This window comes from Tamandua tetradactyla, chromosome 7 (genome assembly GCF_023851605.1).
Source record: "Tamandua tetradactyla isolate mTamTet1 chromosome 7, mTamTet1.pri, whole genome shotgun sequence".
Taxonomy (NCBI): domain Eukaryota; kingdom Metazoa; phylum Chordata; class Mammalia; order Pilosa; family Myrmecophagidae; genus Tamandua; species Tamandua tetradactyla.
The window spans coordinates 160,187,985-160,203,327 of NC_135333.1; the positions used below are offsets into that span (position 1 = coordinate 160,187,985).

At 41.2% G+C, this 15,343-nt stretch overlaps 2 protein-coding genes and 1 long non-coding RNA gene across 12 annotated transcripts in view; all 3 read right to left on the bottom strand.

Annotated features, from left to right (window-relative positions):
* The window catches only part of CCER1 (coiled-coil glutamate rich protein 1), a 59,478-nt gene extending 57,723 nt beyond the window's left edge, over positions 1-1,755 (bottom strand). For 6 of the 7 annotated variants that reach the window (XR_013155861.1, XR_013155858.1, XR_013155860.1 and 3 more), the window contains exon 1: positions 475-1,755. Coding sequence is in view for 1 of the 7 variants with exons in the window: in XM_077111584.1 (XP_076967699.1) it covers positions 550-1,755 (1,206 nt within the window). In the remaining 6 variants the exon portion in view is untranslated. Of the gene's footprint in view, positions 1-404 lie in introns of those variants that run through there. The other variant, XM_077111584.1, reaches the window with a different exon arrangement.
* Positions 1,756-8,416: 6,661 nt separating this feature from the next.
* On the bottom strand, positions 8,417-13,302 carry LOC143642778 (uncharacterized). 3 transcript variants are annotated; one of them, XR_013155864.1, is made up of 4 exons: positions 13,127-13,302; positions 12,193-12,305; positions 11,095-11,270; positions 8,417-10,061 (listed from the first exon to the last, which is right to left on the bottom strand). It is a non-coding gene; the product is annotated as an uncharacterized LOC143642778 (long non-coding RNA). The 3 variants fall into 3 exon arrangements; XR_013155863.1 differs by having other exon boundaries at positions 11,095-11,260; positions 12,193-12,319; XR_013155862.1 differs by having other exon boundaries at positions 8,418-10,061; positions 12,193-12,319; positions 13,127-13,300.
* Positions 13,303-14,493: 1,191 nt separating this feature from the next.
* Positions 14,494-15,343, bottom strand: part of EPYC (epiphycan) — a 41,482-nt gene continuing 40,632 nt past the window's right edge. For both annotated transcript variants that reach the window (XM_077111585.1, XM_077111586.1), the window contains one exon: positions 14,494-15,055. In XM_077111585.1, coding sequence (XP_076967700.1) covers positions 14,885-15,055 — 171 coding nt within the window. In that variant the 3' untranslated portion in view covers positions 14,494-14,884. The remainder of the gene's footprint in view (positions 15,056-15,343) is intronic.

Here is a 15,343-nt window from a genome sequence, read left to right on the forward strand (position 1 = left end):
ATGATCATGGTGATGAATATACAGCCATGTGATGACATTGTAAGCCACTGATTGTGTACCACGTATAAAAAATATGTGTGAAGATTTATCACAATAAAAAATAAAAAGAGCACTGGGGGAGATTCAATAACCATGGAGTATGTTTTTGTAAGCACTTAACAGTCAAAGTTACCTGTTGATTCCAAGCTCGTTAAATAGAAACCTGTATAAATTTGTTACAAACAAGAAGTGACATTTTGCAGCAACGCCAGAATTAAAAAAAAAAATGTTCTCAGATGTCTAGAGAGGAAAACGCCAATGAAAATATCCAAACTGCAGTAATAAAATATTTGGCCTTTAATCATTTCCAGTTAAATTGTATCAGAAAACTCCCCCTCCCCCACCCGCAGTCATACACAAACACATCAATTTTTAAACATTTTTATAGTGGCCAAAGATGGGGTTTACATAGATATGTTTATTAATGGAACTCACTTTTTAATTAGCTTTTAATAAACTGCTAATCCATTCTAGCCTCAAATCAGCTCCATCCCTTGCCTGATGTTTCATTTAACAGTTCATGTCCTGTAACAGGAGCAGAGTTTCCTGTGACGCTTCCGGAATGATCTGTTTCGGGCTTAAATAGGTACAGTTCATAAAGTTCCCTCCGTCTTCTTCAGCCCCTACTAGGAGTGATAAAGGCAACTCCAGAGGCAAACGGTTCTCCACCTCACTCTGCTCATCCTCCTCTGCCACGCCCACTTCCTCTTCTTCTATTTCCTCCTCTTCCTCTTCTTCCTCCTCCTCCTCCTCCTCCTGCTCCTCCTCCTCCATGGAATCAGCCTCTTCCACCTCCGCTTCCTCTTCGGCTTCCACCTCTTCCTCCTCGGGCTCCGCCTCTTCCTCCTCCTCCTCCTCCTCTCTCACCTCTTGCTCCTCCCCTTCGCACTCCTCCCATTCCTCCTCATCATTTTTCTCCTCTTCCTCGTCCCCCACCGACTGCGGGGTGAGCGACAAATCTTCCTCCCCAGGGGCAGGACTGAAGAGCAGGGAGGGATCCTGCCCGGAGCTGCACCCCGCGCCCTGCAGCGCCGCGTCCTCCTCGCCGCCGCCGCTCACCTGGGCCTGCTGCGCGCGCAGCGCCTCCTGCTGGCGCTCCAGCTGCTCCTGCTGCCGCATGTCCTCGTAGATCTGGTTCATGATGAACTGGGTGGTGTTTCGCGGCGCGCGCATGCCCGGCGCCCGCCACCCGTACAGGTTGACGGGCCGCAGCAACGTGCTCAGGTCCACCCGCGGGTTCCTGCGGAAGGAGCGGCGAGGCTGGCGGCGCAGGCCGCGGCCCCCTCTGCGGCCCCATCGCTTCTTCCTGCCGTAGGGCCTGGCCCAGCCCGGGATGTGCGGCCCGCGCCAGCAGGAGCAGCAGCAGAGGCAGAGCGGGTGCAGCCCGTACACCCGGATCACTTGCACAAGGCCCGCGGGCTTCCTGAACGCCGCCGGAGGGGGGCGCCAGTGCCCTCGCCGGCGCCCGCAGTTGGAATGCACGGCCCAATAGGGCCGGCGGGGCGGTGGTTGGAACCAAGGACCTGGGCCGTGCTGTTGCTTCGGCAATTTCCTCGGGGGCTCATATTCGACCTTGGGGCCATAGTAGTACCGCCGCTTGTAAATCGGGTTGCCTCTGCGCCTTCGGTGGTAGGACCAAGTGCGTAAGGGGGCCGAGGGTGCCCAGCCGCCGCCCAGGTTAAGAGGGTCCTCCCTTTTGTTGAGGGTCTGGGTCATGGTTCAGGAAGGCCCGAGAAGTCTAAACGGTTGCGTCCTGGAAGGTATCGTCAAGTTTGGCCAGATCCGACGGTCCGGAGAGCCTCGCCAGCCCGCGTCTCCCAGCACCGCGCCACGACCTCCCGCAGGGATCACGCGTTTCTGTCCAGGAGACCCTCTTCTGCTTTGCTCACGCTTCCGTCTTAATCTCTTGTCCTTCGCACCCGGGTTGTCTCGCCCCAGGTGGGCTGGGTGGGTCTGAGGCTGGGTGAGGATGGTAGGGGAGGAATCTGTTGGTGGGCAATGCACAGTGAGACCCGCTCCCGGGTCCCACACACCGGCCTCGGGGGAGGCGCGGGTTGGGGACTGGGGAGGCAGGGGTTGCGCGTTACCTTGCTGCTCCCTCTCAACCCAGGTGCTGCCCCGTCGCCGTCCTGGCCGGACTGGGGTGGCGCTGCCGCGGCAGCCTTTAAATACTGGCTGGGTCCCCCACGTGCCCATCGCGTCCTCGGTTGCCCTAGGTGACAGCCAATCAGACGTCGAGGTCGTTCTCCCTGTGCTTGGAGGTGGGGTTCCTGCTGGGAACCAGGGGCCCCGTGAAAGTTCGTAGGGGGCTTGTGACGCAGTTTTTGAGGGAGGGAAAGAGGGGTCTAGGCTGGGGTTGACCCAACCCGGGCAGGGCTTGAGGTACAGTTTATTTGGAGAGTTTGTATCACCCTGATTTGCGTGGATAGAGAAGGTGGGCCTTCAAGTGAAGCCCGGAGTTTGGGGAGAAAGATTTTATGTTGAGAAATGTTATCCTACGCCTTTGCGGGGTGGAGAAGGTAAAGAGAAGGTTACTAGAATTGGAAACTCTGGGCCTCACTCCTTACCTTGTGTCCAGTGCCCACTCGTTTAATTCCTGGGAACTGCCGTCCAGCCTTCACAACCAGAGGGCCACTCGCATTTATTGCGTGGGCTTATGCACAGAGGGGCTCACCTTTGCCTTGTGAGGTAGTCTCACTGCCACGTTTCAAAGATTCGGGGACTGAGAGTTTAATTTGCCCCATGTTGTAGGGCCCTTATGCTGGGATTTAAACCTAGGCCCCTTTGCCCCCCAGAGCCCAAATTCTACATTGCTGTCCAACCCACCCACTTAAAATAGCAGTCTTGTGGAGAGTCAATGAATTACGAGTAGGAAAGTACTCTGCCAGCTATGGAATCCCGGACAAATGTCCGTTGACTAAACAAATACCATTGTTACTGGCATGAACATCTTGGGTTTGTTCTTGTGAGTACATTTACTCCTGTTATATCTTTCCGTTGGTCCCTTCATTGGCCATCATACAGCACATACATTGGGGACCTTCGTAGCATCTACAGCATATAGATTGGCTTTCACTTAAATAGACATGGTTCAACTTCAACTTACCTGTGATTAATCTCTGTAAGCCTCAGGTTCATGCTATGTCATAACCCATAATATGAGTATAGTAATAGTAGCTATTGGGTAGGATTGCTTTAAGGACTAAATAAAACACTATGTGAAAGCATTGAGCACAAGCTCACAGTAAACTCTTAACTGTTAACTGCTATCATTATCATGTTTACATACTTTAGGCCTTTTAAAGCTGGTAATTTAAAGGTGGTAATTCAGTATATGTAACGCCATCTAACCCTGTGCCCATCACAAAATAGGTATCATTCCCTCTGCTGAGACTGTACCCTTTTCTCGTCCCACTTTGTAGCGGCATCAAGGTAGGGTTGCCAGGCTTCATCCCAGAGAAGATCATCGCAGAGTATCTTTCTTTAATACTTTCTTGTTGTGAGTGGAATTGTGTAAAATGAAGCACAGCCCCTGCAACCAAGTTTGCACAGCCTCCGTTAAATGACGGCGAAGCAAAATGTGTGAAAGCCTTGAAGTCTGAAAGGTCATTTATTCATTCCAGGTTGAAAATTGAGAATGGTATGGGGGTACTTGGATCAAGACTCCAACTATTGTCTTGGGACCTGTAGACTCCACAGGCTTCACTCAATTTCATCTGCTCAGTGGTTTTCTAAAGACAAGTCTGCCTGACTCAAAATGTACAATGCTGTTACTTTGAGTCTCCAGTGCCCCCTTGTTTGACTCTAGATGTAAAATCACACATTTGGTAGTTACCTTTCTTCTCTTCTGCTTACCTCAAAACGAAATGGCACTTTTCCAGTTTTATTTTCCTCACGTCATGATATAAAAGATTGGGTTTTAACTGAGAGCCTTGGAAATTGACACCACTGTGGTGAAATTCCCATCAGTTTTTTCTTTAAGAATATGGCTAACTCATTTTCTACATCATTAAAGCCATCATTATTGAATCAGTTTGATGTAACCTTTTTTTACAAACAATATTGGCTTTATATATTTCTCCCATGGTGAGACATTTACCTTTCATTATCCTGCTTCCTACTAAAAGCACTGACTCAGTATTGGCTTTCCCACTCTTCTTCTACTTAAGAGAAGCAAAAAATTATGACTTTTGATTATTAGCTTTTTTCTATAGATTAGGGTTATGATATATTTTTTTGTGTGTACTAGTAAGCCACCCAGAAAGATTATTACAAGAGTACATTAAATGCAATCATCTAAAGTCCAATTAAGAATTTTTTACAGACATTTTTAATTAGCCCATATTCTTCAAATTCTGCAAAATGAAATGTTTTGATCCAACATTAAAATGCAATGCACTTACCACTATATACTGTTTTTATTTTCTAATACTGCTTAACAAATTACCACAAACTTAGCAACTTAGCACACGTTTATTACCTCAGTGTTTCTAGGTATCAGGAATCCAAGAACACTTTTTAGCAGGGTCCTCTGTCAGGATCTCACCAAGCTGGAGTCTTAAGTTTTGGTCAGATTGGGTTCTTATCTGGAAGCCCAATTCAGGAAGAATCCACTACAAAAAGTATTCCTGTTATTAGCAGAATTATGTGGTTGTTGGCTGCATGCTACCTTCTGCGTGCAGAATTCTGTGGTTGTTGGTCATAGAGGCCACCCACAGGTTCCCAAGGCCATATTCAGCTCCTTAGAGACCACCTTCATTTCCTAGAGGCTGCCCACTGTTCCTTGCCACTGGGCCTCCTCGGTATGGCAGCTCACATCAACCAGCCAGCAAGGACATTGTCCCTATTGCATACTAACAAGATGGGTGTGTGTGTGTGTGTGTGTGTGTTTGTGTGTGGGGGGGGTAACAATCATAGGCTTGACATTGGTGACATCCCATCAGCTCTACCATATTCTATTGGTGTCAGAAGTGTTAAGTAAAATAAAAGGGCCACCTTTATTGGGCACTGCTGGGAGGGACGCCTTTCTGAAAAAGGATTTCCAGAAAGGCAAAATAGTTGACCTGGAGGGGCTTTCTGAGAAGATGAACTGATGGAATGCACCCTACGGAATAGTAGATAAGCAACACCTGGTAGTAAACCAGTTGTCAGTACAGTAGAGATGGCTTGTCAGAACAGGCATACCATGCATACAGATTATATCTGCTCCCCACTTTGTAAGACACACCCATGCAGAATGGAAACTTAACTGTCAGCCAATCAGAACATTTTCTCATTTGCTTCTGCATTTGTCCTAAGTGAGCTCCTCCTTTTTAACCCCACATGTCCCCACCCCCACCCCATGGAGCTCCTTTCCACATCTGGTTTGGATGCTGCCCGACTGGTGAATAGTGAACTGCTCAAATAAACTCACATGAATAATATCTTGTCTAAGAATTTATTTTAACAGAAGCAAGTTACAGGTCCCACCAGCACTTAATGGTTAGGGATCAAACATGGGCACCAGGAGTTGGGAAATCACTGGGGGTCACCTCAGGGCCTGTTTGCCATATATATCAAGGGAAAAAAAGTATTAACTAGTTAACAGCTTTTTTTAAGGGGATTTAAATGACATTGTTGGCATTTTGAAAATGCAGTAAGTGCTGTAATGATGACATAGAGGTCATGCCATGCTTTATGATGTGTACCTTGTGTTTTTAAATTGAAAAAACACTGCAATCTTGGTGTTAGTTTTATGCATTTGTATGGCTTGGAAAAGATAAATAAGGTCTAACACTTGATGGCAGTAGTAGTTCATTCAACCTTCAGTCAGCAAGAGTCCATGTACAATTGATTCTTCAATTTGGTATTTTGTGGAGACAGAAAATGGAGAAAAATTTTAAATGATTTTGGGTTGTCAGTATTACCTATTATGTTGTTGAAGTAGAATTGGGTATACTTATTAAATCTTTTGCATTTTTAATTGGCTTTCAAAAGGCAAACCTCAACCAATAAAACGTGGACATAAAATTCTTGAGAGAGAATTTGGGTACAACTGATGTATTTGGGAAGAATAATGAAATTCAACAATTTTCTTTTTAGATCCGTCTATGTTCCTAATACAATACTTGCAAAGACAACTTTTTGTATCTTAAATAGATCCTGTATATTAATTAAAAAAAAAAGAGAGAAGAAAAGAAAGAAAAAGTACAAGTCATCTAGTGGTGAAGGAGGTAAGTACAAGGAAGGTATTAAGCCTTTTTAGCTTTTCAAAGGGGAGGTAAAAGGACTCAAAATTATCCCTGGCTTTCTCTTCACAATTTGAAAAGTTATGGGTTTGTTTGCAAATTTTAGAAGTAGGTTGTGCATCCGGAAACACAACTGTGTCCATGTACGAATTCTCAAACCATTTCAGCAAATTATGTAAAGAAAGTTAACTTGGAGATGAGACAACTAAAGAGATAAGGTTTCTACAGATTTAAAGAGAAGAGTGTGAATTCTAAATTCACAGCAGTACTTTGTGTAGTTACTATTAGCACTCACTGTTTGAAAATATTAATTTTATGGCAACTCAGGTTTTTCAGAGAATTATCAGCATACTGTATCATGATATCTGAAAAGCATGGTTCTCAGTGATGATTAGATGGGAATTGTTATGCATGAAAATGTTTACTTAGAGATAATTGTATAAGTGCAATTTATTCTGGGGTCTTAGAATGTAACGGGATTTTTTTTTCTTGGCAAATAACCTGTAATAGTTAAAATAAAAAGTAAACAACTAGCAATTGAATAGGAAAAAAACTGAATTAGTAAAATAAAGAGTATTATATTTAATCAGGCTTTGGTTTTAGAATTAGAATTCCCAATTTAAAAGCAAGGTGCTTCAGATGACCATTTAAATATGAAACTTTTAAAAGGACTAGAAATATGAAACTTTTAGAAGGTATTATCACATGTTCAAGTTATATTAAGCACTCAGTCCTTCTAGAATGAATTACAACTGCACAATAGCCTTGTGAATAGGCAGTCATAATGCCTGTGAAAATGTTAATTGCCCCCATAATATTTGCATAATAATGTCTTTCCTTTTCATCCTTGTCTTGTATTTTATTTGCAACAAAAAAGTCCTGGCTTTGTAGTTAGGGTGGGCTGCAAGGGCTGTGAAGAGAGGAATTCTATGCCATTGTGCAGTGGGATGTGAGAACTCCAATAATGGTTCCTGTAGACCAGGCCACATGGTGACATTTGTGAACCCCTTTCTCCATAAAAAAAATATTAAATATTATATTTTATGACTCTGTTGCTATAAAGATGAATATAATCCAGGGTGGGTTCATTAATACATGCTTATTATTACAATATTTATTTTTTTCTTTTTATTTTAAAAGAAGTTAAAACATTTGTGGGGGGGTCCCTAAAATTACCTTGGGCCATACGTGCTGTGCCTTCTGTACTGACGAATGTCACCCTTGCCAGCAAGGAGCCTGTCTTTACCCCCCGGCCCTAAGCATCTCAGCCCATCTTTTCTACTTATTTTCTGGAGGCTGAGTATCTGAAGGACAACTCTAGAGCCCAGAAATGATTTCTTTATCACGATTAGGTCTCCAGTCATTTGGAGGTCACGGTGGCATAGCAAAAGGAAATGCTGAGTGTGGCATTTCTGTCCAGTGTGTCTACCATTTTGTTGTGTTGCCAGACAGGAAAAAGGCAGACCCAGGTATGTGAGGGAGAACAGAGCTGGGGAAGTCACAATTACACTTGTCATGGTCAGGTTCATGTGTCGACTTGGCCAAGTGGTGGTTGGGCAAGTGCTGGCTTGTCTGTTGCAATGAGAACATTTCATAGAATTAAATCATGATCATGTCAGCTGCATCCACAGCTGATTCCATTTGTAATCAGCCAAAGGGGCATGTTTTCTGCAATGGGTGATGCTTAATCTAATCACTGAAAGCCTTATAAGGAGGATTCAGAAGAGGAAGGCTCTTCCTGTTTCAGCTGGTGAGCCGCTCCCGCGGAGTTCATCCAGACCCTCCATCGGAATCATCGACTTCACAGCCTACTTTGTGGATATTAGACTCTGCATTCCCATGGTCACGTGAGACACTTTTATAAATTTTATATTTGTGAGTGTTCCCTGTTGATTCTGTTTCTCTAGAGAACCCTAACTAATACAATACCTCACAGCCATTTCCCACCCTTGCCTCTTCCCCTCCTCCTTCTGTTGCATGCACATGTTTTCAATACATTCCTATTTTGCAGCTCAGAAGAGGTACAAGGTCTAATGGAGCAGCCTGCCCATATTTTAAACTCGAAACTGGGAACAAGCAGCCCCAGTTGTTTATCAGGGCAGGGACTCTCAGTGGCAATTCCCTACCCCTGGGTTATAGAATACTCAGCTGCCACCCACCAACCCTGACATGAGAAGTTTGTCTCTAGTGACTAGTCACGATGGGAACTCTTCCATTGCTCTTTTGGATACTTTATGATGAAATGGTCATTTGCTGAAATCTTCGTTGTACCTGAGCCTACGTTCCCAGGACACACCATATAGCAACTTGCTTCACCAACAGTGGGGTGGAACAGGACAAGATTTTTGAGTCAGCCCACTGGAGTAAGCACTTTCTCTTCTCTGTGACTTAGAAGAGTTGTTATTTCTCCCGACTTCTAGGATTGCTGTGAATTAATATATGCAGAGCACCTAGTAGAGAGCTGGCATATAGATTGTGTCCAAGAATTCATTGCTGTTAACAATGAAAATGTGTGTTGGACGGTGTTTTGTTTTGTTAAAACTGCCAGAATGCAATATGCCAGAAATGAAACAGCTTTTAAAGAGGGAATTTATTAAAATACAGGTCTACAGTAACTTTCCTGATGGGAAGGCACATGGCTGGCATCTGCTGGTTCTTATACCTAGTTCTGTTGCTTCCAGCTGCTGATGCCAGTGGTTTCCTCTCTAAGCATCTGTGGGCCTTCACTTTGCTTCTCCAGGACACAACTCTGGGTTCTGGCTTGCTTGCCATCTCATGGGAGGGCACATGGTGACAGCTGGGCTGTGCATCTCCAAGTGTTCATCTCTAGGCAGCTGCTCTCTCTGTTGGCACTCCAGGCATGTTCAAATGTTGTGTCTCTTTTGGTTCTGAAGCAACTGTTCTCCAAACATCCACATGTAAGGTTTCTCTAAAATGCTTCCCTCTTTAAAGGCCACTAATAAATTAATCAAGACCCACCTTGAATGAGTGGAATCATGTCTCCATTTAATCAAAAAGTCATACCCACAATTGGGTGTATCACATCTCCATGGAAGTTATCCAAAGGGTTTCCACCCTATATGGTTGAGTCAGTTTTAAAAGAAACATGGCTGCCTGCACAAGACTGGATCAGGGAAAAGACATGGCATTTCAGGGGTACATAACAGCATCAAAGTAGAAGAGAATGATTTTTAAAACTACATTTAGTGTACTTCAAAGGCAAACCCTGGGCCTAAAGATGGCTTTCTGACACTATCCACTGAGGCATCTTTTCTTTGGTCTCTTATATTTCACCATATTTTATTTTATAGCAATGATGTGCTATAGCATCTATAATAAAGGAATCAAAACCAAATCATCCATTTGGCTGCCTTGTTGGCACAATAAACTAGAAAAGTCAGTGATGCTTGGCTTTTAGTCTGTGTCTTGTCAACATGGAGACATGACCAAAGATTATTCCATTTCAAAAATACAATAGTAAAATATTAATAAAACATTACTAATGTTGTTTTATTATTATGACTGGAACCTCCAGTATTTTCTATGTGTTTCTAGGAACATTCATGGTAGAGAAAGAAGACCAAAGTCTGTGGTGAGTCACCATTTGCTTAATATCACTAGGATTCGGAGACTGTGGTAGGCAGAATTTTAAAGAAAGCACTTCCATCCCCTGGTTATTGAAGCACTAATCTCAGTTCTGCTGTGAAAACATTTTGCAGATATGATTGAAGTCCCAAATCAGTTGACCTTGAAATATGGGGGTTATTCAGGTGGTCCTGACCTATCAGATGAGCCCTTTGAAAACAGAAGAAGAGAACGGGGGATTAGAAGCATGAAAAGGCTTCAGCATGCCATTTCTGGCTCTGAAGATAGAAGAGGCGACGTGACAAAAAATGTGGGCATCCTCTAGAAGATGAAGCTGATCCTTTGCTGACAGCCAGAGAATGGGGACTTCAGTCCTACAGTCACAAGTAACTGAATTCTGATTTCAACCTGAATGAGCTTGGAAGTAGATTCTTCCCCATATCTCTAGATAAGAACTCAGCTAGCTGACACCTTGATGTTGGCCTTTGAAATCCTGAGCAGAAAAACCAGTTGAGACAGGTGGGACTTCTGACCTATCTGTGAGACAATAAATGGGTGTTGTTTTAAGCTGTGGTCATTTGTTAGGCAGCCACAGAAATTAAATGTTTTAATCTTGTTCATAAAAATAGTTATGAGGGAGTGTATCTGCAACAGAACAAAAACTCTCAACTAGTTTTTAAATGACACTGATTTGTGGGAGTTGATGGCTTGATGATTATTTTATTTTAAGCTTTCCAACTTTTAGAGTGTTCAATTCTGATTAAATCCATGATTAGCAGCAAATTAACATATATTTTTCATTATTAAAGACATATTGGTATTATTTTCCTATAAGTTGAAGTAAGAAAATGCTTAGACATCAAAAGAGGAGACACTTTAGAATAATACTCTCTATTTTTTCTATTATAGAAATTCTGGCTTTAGATGTAGAATTTACAAATGATGATATGGTGATGATGTAGAGCAAGGAGAAAAAAATCAGATAAAATTTTAACTAAAAAATATATTTGAAAGATGGAAATCATTGAAAATAAAAAATATATTCATGTTTTTAAATGTTGGAGGTGTATTGTTAAATAACTATCTTACTTTTTACTTTAATATAGTGTTTTGGTTTGCTAAAGCTACAAGAATGTAATATACTAGAAGTAGGTTGGCTTTTTCAATGGGGTGTTATTACAGTACAAATTTACAGTTCTAAGACCTAGAAAAAGTCCAAATTAAGGTATCAAGAGGAAGATACCTTCTCTGAGGTAAGGGTGCTTACATCCGGGGTTTCTTTGTTCCATAGGAAAGCACGTGGTGACATCTGATGGTCCTTCTTTCCTGGTTCTGTGTTCAATGGTTGTCTCCAAATGTCTCTGGGTACTTCTTTCTTAGCTTCTCTGAGCTTTCTGAGTTTAATTTGTCTTTTATCCTCTCACAAAGGACATAAATAAGGGGATTAAGACCCACCTTGAATGGGCTGGGTCATGTCTCTATGGAAACAACCTAATCAAAAGGCCCCACCCAACAATAGGTCTGCCCCCACTGGGATGGATTAAGAGAACATGTCCTTTTATGGGGTATATAACAGCTCTGAACTAGCACACTCCACCCTCTGGCCCCCCAAAACATGTTCTTTCCATATGCAAAATACATTCATTCCATCACAATATCACACAAGCTTAAATTATTTCAGTAACAGTAAGTACAAAGTTTCATCATAATCAGTTACAGGCATGGTCTTAAGGCAAAATTCCCCTTCTGACTGTGGACCTGTGAAACTTAGAACAGGTTATCTGCTTCCAATATACAAGGGAGGGACAGTCATAGGATAAACGTTCCCATTTCCATAGGGAGAAATTGTAAGGAAAACTGGGATCAAAGGTCCAAATAGTTCTGAAACCTGCAGGGCATTAGATTTCATGATCTGAGAATCATCTATAGAATGACATTTCATCCTAGTGGCTTGAGAGAGCAGCAAGCCCACCATTTCCAAGGGCTTCCAGAGCAGCCCTTCTCTCTGTAAACACTGGGGTGAGGGCTTCAACATCTGCAAGTTTTAGGAAGACCACCATGTTCTCAGCCTTACTCTCCTCAAGCATCTGGGTGGCAGCTGGACTTTATTCCATCTTTGGGGCACATTCTCAACTCCCTTTGAACAGTGGGGTGGTGGCCAGTCTCTACCCAATTCCTTGGGTATGTGCTCCACCCTATCTGAGGCTTGAGATGACAGCATTTTCCTGAACAATGGGGTATCCAAGCTCTCTGTCAATTCTCCAAGCATCTGAGAGCCCTCTGGTGTAACACTCCAACAGGGAGGAAGGCTTGCCCTCCACAACCTCCAGGGCAAACTCACCTTCATTAGCATGGGTGGATCTACTCTTCTGGCCTGAAATTTCTTGACTCAGACCTCAGCTTCCATGGTTCTGCCTTTACAGTCATTTTACTTCACTCTTTCTCTTCTCTGTCCTTTTTAGTCAAGGCTGACAATGGTTCCAATTATACAAATTCCACAATAAACATGTAGGTTTCACATGCAGTTTGCAAATGTCACAACCATCAGATAATAAGACTTTCCAGATTCTTTCTGGATAACTCCATTTCCAATCCTGACTTATCCTGAAATAGTCAACTGGTTCCGTCAGTGGCTAAATCCTCACATAGGGTATTATCTTTTGGGAACTCATTTTCCAAAAGCTCAGAATTTCCCAAATCATAAATTTTTGGTTTCTTTTTACCCAAGTGTTCAATTCTTAGCTTATCCCTTTTGCTCTCACATTTTACTATATGCTATAAGGAGAAGCCAGGCTGCATTTCCACATTTAATTTGGAAATATTATTGGCTAACTATTCCAGATCATCACTTTCAAATTCTACCTTCCATCTGACATCAGGACTAAATTATACTATGCTCTCTGCCATTTAAAACAAAGGTTACCTTTCTTCCAGTTTGCAATGACATACATCATTTCTGTCTAAGGCCTCATTGGTAGTACCTTTAGCATCCATATTTCTACCAACAGTTACTTGAAAGCAATCTAGGCCTTTCTGATGAAGCTCCTCACAATTCTTCCTGAATCTTCCCCTTATCCATTTATAAAGCCATTCTATCATTTTTGGTATTTGCACATCACAGCATACCACTTCTCAGTACCAAAATGTGTTCTGGTTTGCTAAAGTTGCTGTAATGCAATATACTAGAAATGTATTGTCTTTTTCAATTGGGTTCTATTAAGGTAAAAATTTACAGTCATAAAAATGTCCAAAGTAAGGCATCAAGAGGAAGATACCTTCTCTGAGGAAGGACTGCTGGCATCTGAGGTTCCTCTGTCACATGGGAAGGCACATGGTGATGTTGCTCATCCTTCTCTCCTGGTTCTGGTTTTAATAAGTAGCTGTCTCCAAATGTCTCTGGGCATTTCTCTCTTAGCTTCTCTGAGTTGTCTTAGTTTCATTTGTCTTTCATCATAAAAGGACTCCAGCAAGGGTACTAAGACAAACCTTGAATCACATCACATCTCCATGGAAACAACTTAATCAAAAGGTCCCACCCAACAATAGGTCTGCCCCCATGGGGATGGATTAAGAAAATGTGGCCTTTTGTAAGGTACATAACAGCTTCAAAACAGTATACATGGTAATTCATAAATAGACTATGAAATGATTAAAAAAAATTGATATTGTACCATCTTAGTGGAGAATCACATACTCACCTATACTATTGTTGAAAGTGTAAAGGGGTATCATATCTTTGCAGGACACTTTAGTATCATTTATTAAAATTTAAAATGATAAATTCTTTGAGAATTATCTTTCTATGAATTTATCCATAGAGGTACCCCACATGTACACAAACCTAATTATTATCATTCAAGAATATTCTTTGCAGTTTTTGTGTAAATACAAACAATATAATGTATATCCAAGTAATGGACTAATATGTGGCTTTCAGAATCAGTAGACCATTCAGAAAGATAAACAGGAATTATTTTTAAGTGAAATAAGCCGGATTAAGAATAGCAATTATCTTCTGCATTAAAATAATTGCATATTTACATGGATAAGTGCATACATAAAGGTAAATTGAATATACCTATAGCACATGCATAGATATATTTGTGTGACAAAGGGGAATTTACTTAATGTGCTTGTTTTGTTTCTCTGAAAAAGATATGCAAGAAACTACTGACAGTGGTTAATGCCATACACATTTCTAGAGAGTGGAACTTAGGGTCTAGACCTGGAAAGAAACCCACTTTTCACTGTTTATTCTTTTGTCATCTTCATTTTTTTACCCTGTGCCTGCATAATGACCATACATTTTAGAAAGATCAACTCTCCTTAAGGTGGACCTCAGCTTCTTCCTCGTGTGGGCATCATATTGTTTTCTGTATTTTTCCATTTTCTTTATATTTTTTCACAGATACAGAAATGCACTGCATAACTATTCTGTTTAGCAAATCTACGATAAGTTGATAGCCTCTGAAATGAGAAAATGTTATTCAAAAAGTGAAGGATACTTCTATTATTACTGGATCTGGTGATTTTACATATTATAATGATACTGAATATTTCACTACAAGACCATTATAATTTTCAAATACTTTTATTCTTTTTTTTCATATTCTCTTAATGAATTAAGGAAAAAGAACATGCTTCAGTGAAAAAAAGAATAGAAAAGTTTAATTACAAAGGTAAATCTTGGCAAAATACCTAAAGTATTCATACTTTATTTTTCATTATTATATACTTAATTTGAAGTTATGTAGGATATAAATCCCTAAAACATGATTTCATAAGAACGTAAGTAAAATATTTCTATCATTTAATTTTGCTCTTTCTGCATATCTTACAGATTTATTCTTAACTCATCTGGCGTTTCATTAGATACAAAATTGTCATTATATGTTAACATTTTCAGTTGTATTTTATGTAATCATATTGACTTGCAAAACATGATTTGAAAGTATCATGCAGCGTTTTGTTTTTCAAAAGAGCGGTAAGAATTCTTTTAATATAGGCATCATAAGGCTAGCCATGATCTAAAATTAGACAAGACTCCCAATAGGTAAACGAGGTAAACACATGTATGCTTGAGGAGTTTTGCTGAGATTGATAGGATTTCCATCCAATCGAATGTCCTCTAGTGCCTTACGTATATAAGTCAAATTTTTAACGTTGCAGAAGGTATCTTCATGCATCTCAAGAATGTTGTTATTCTAAAAAGGATGAAAATAAGATACAAGACAAGATATAATATATCCTTAGTGGTGAATAATAACAGTACATTCTGCCTAACCCTCATTTAAAATTTTTTTTTCCTTCCCTCATTCAAAACTACTTAAGTGATGATTATATGCCAGGTTCTTGCTAGACAATGTGCATAAATCAATGGGCAAAGTAGACATGTTCTGGCCCTTACACAGCTTATAATTCATTTGAGGAAATATACAAAAAAAGGTGAAAAAAACAAATTTAAAGAGAAAAGATTGCTCTAAAACATGATG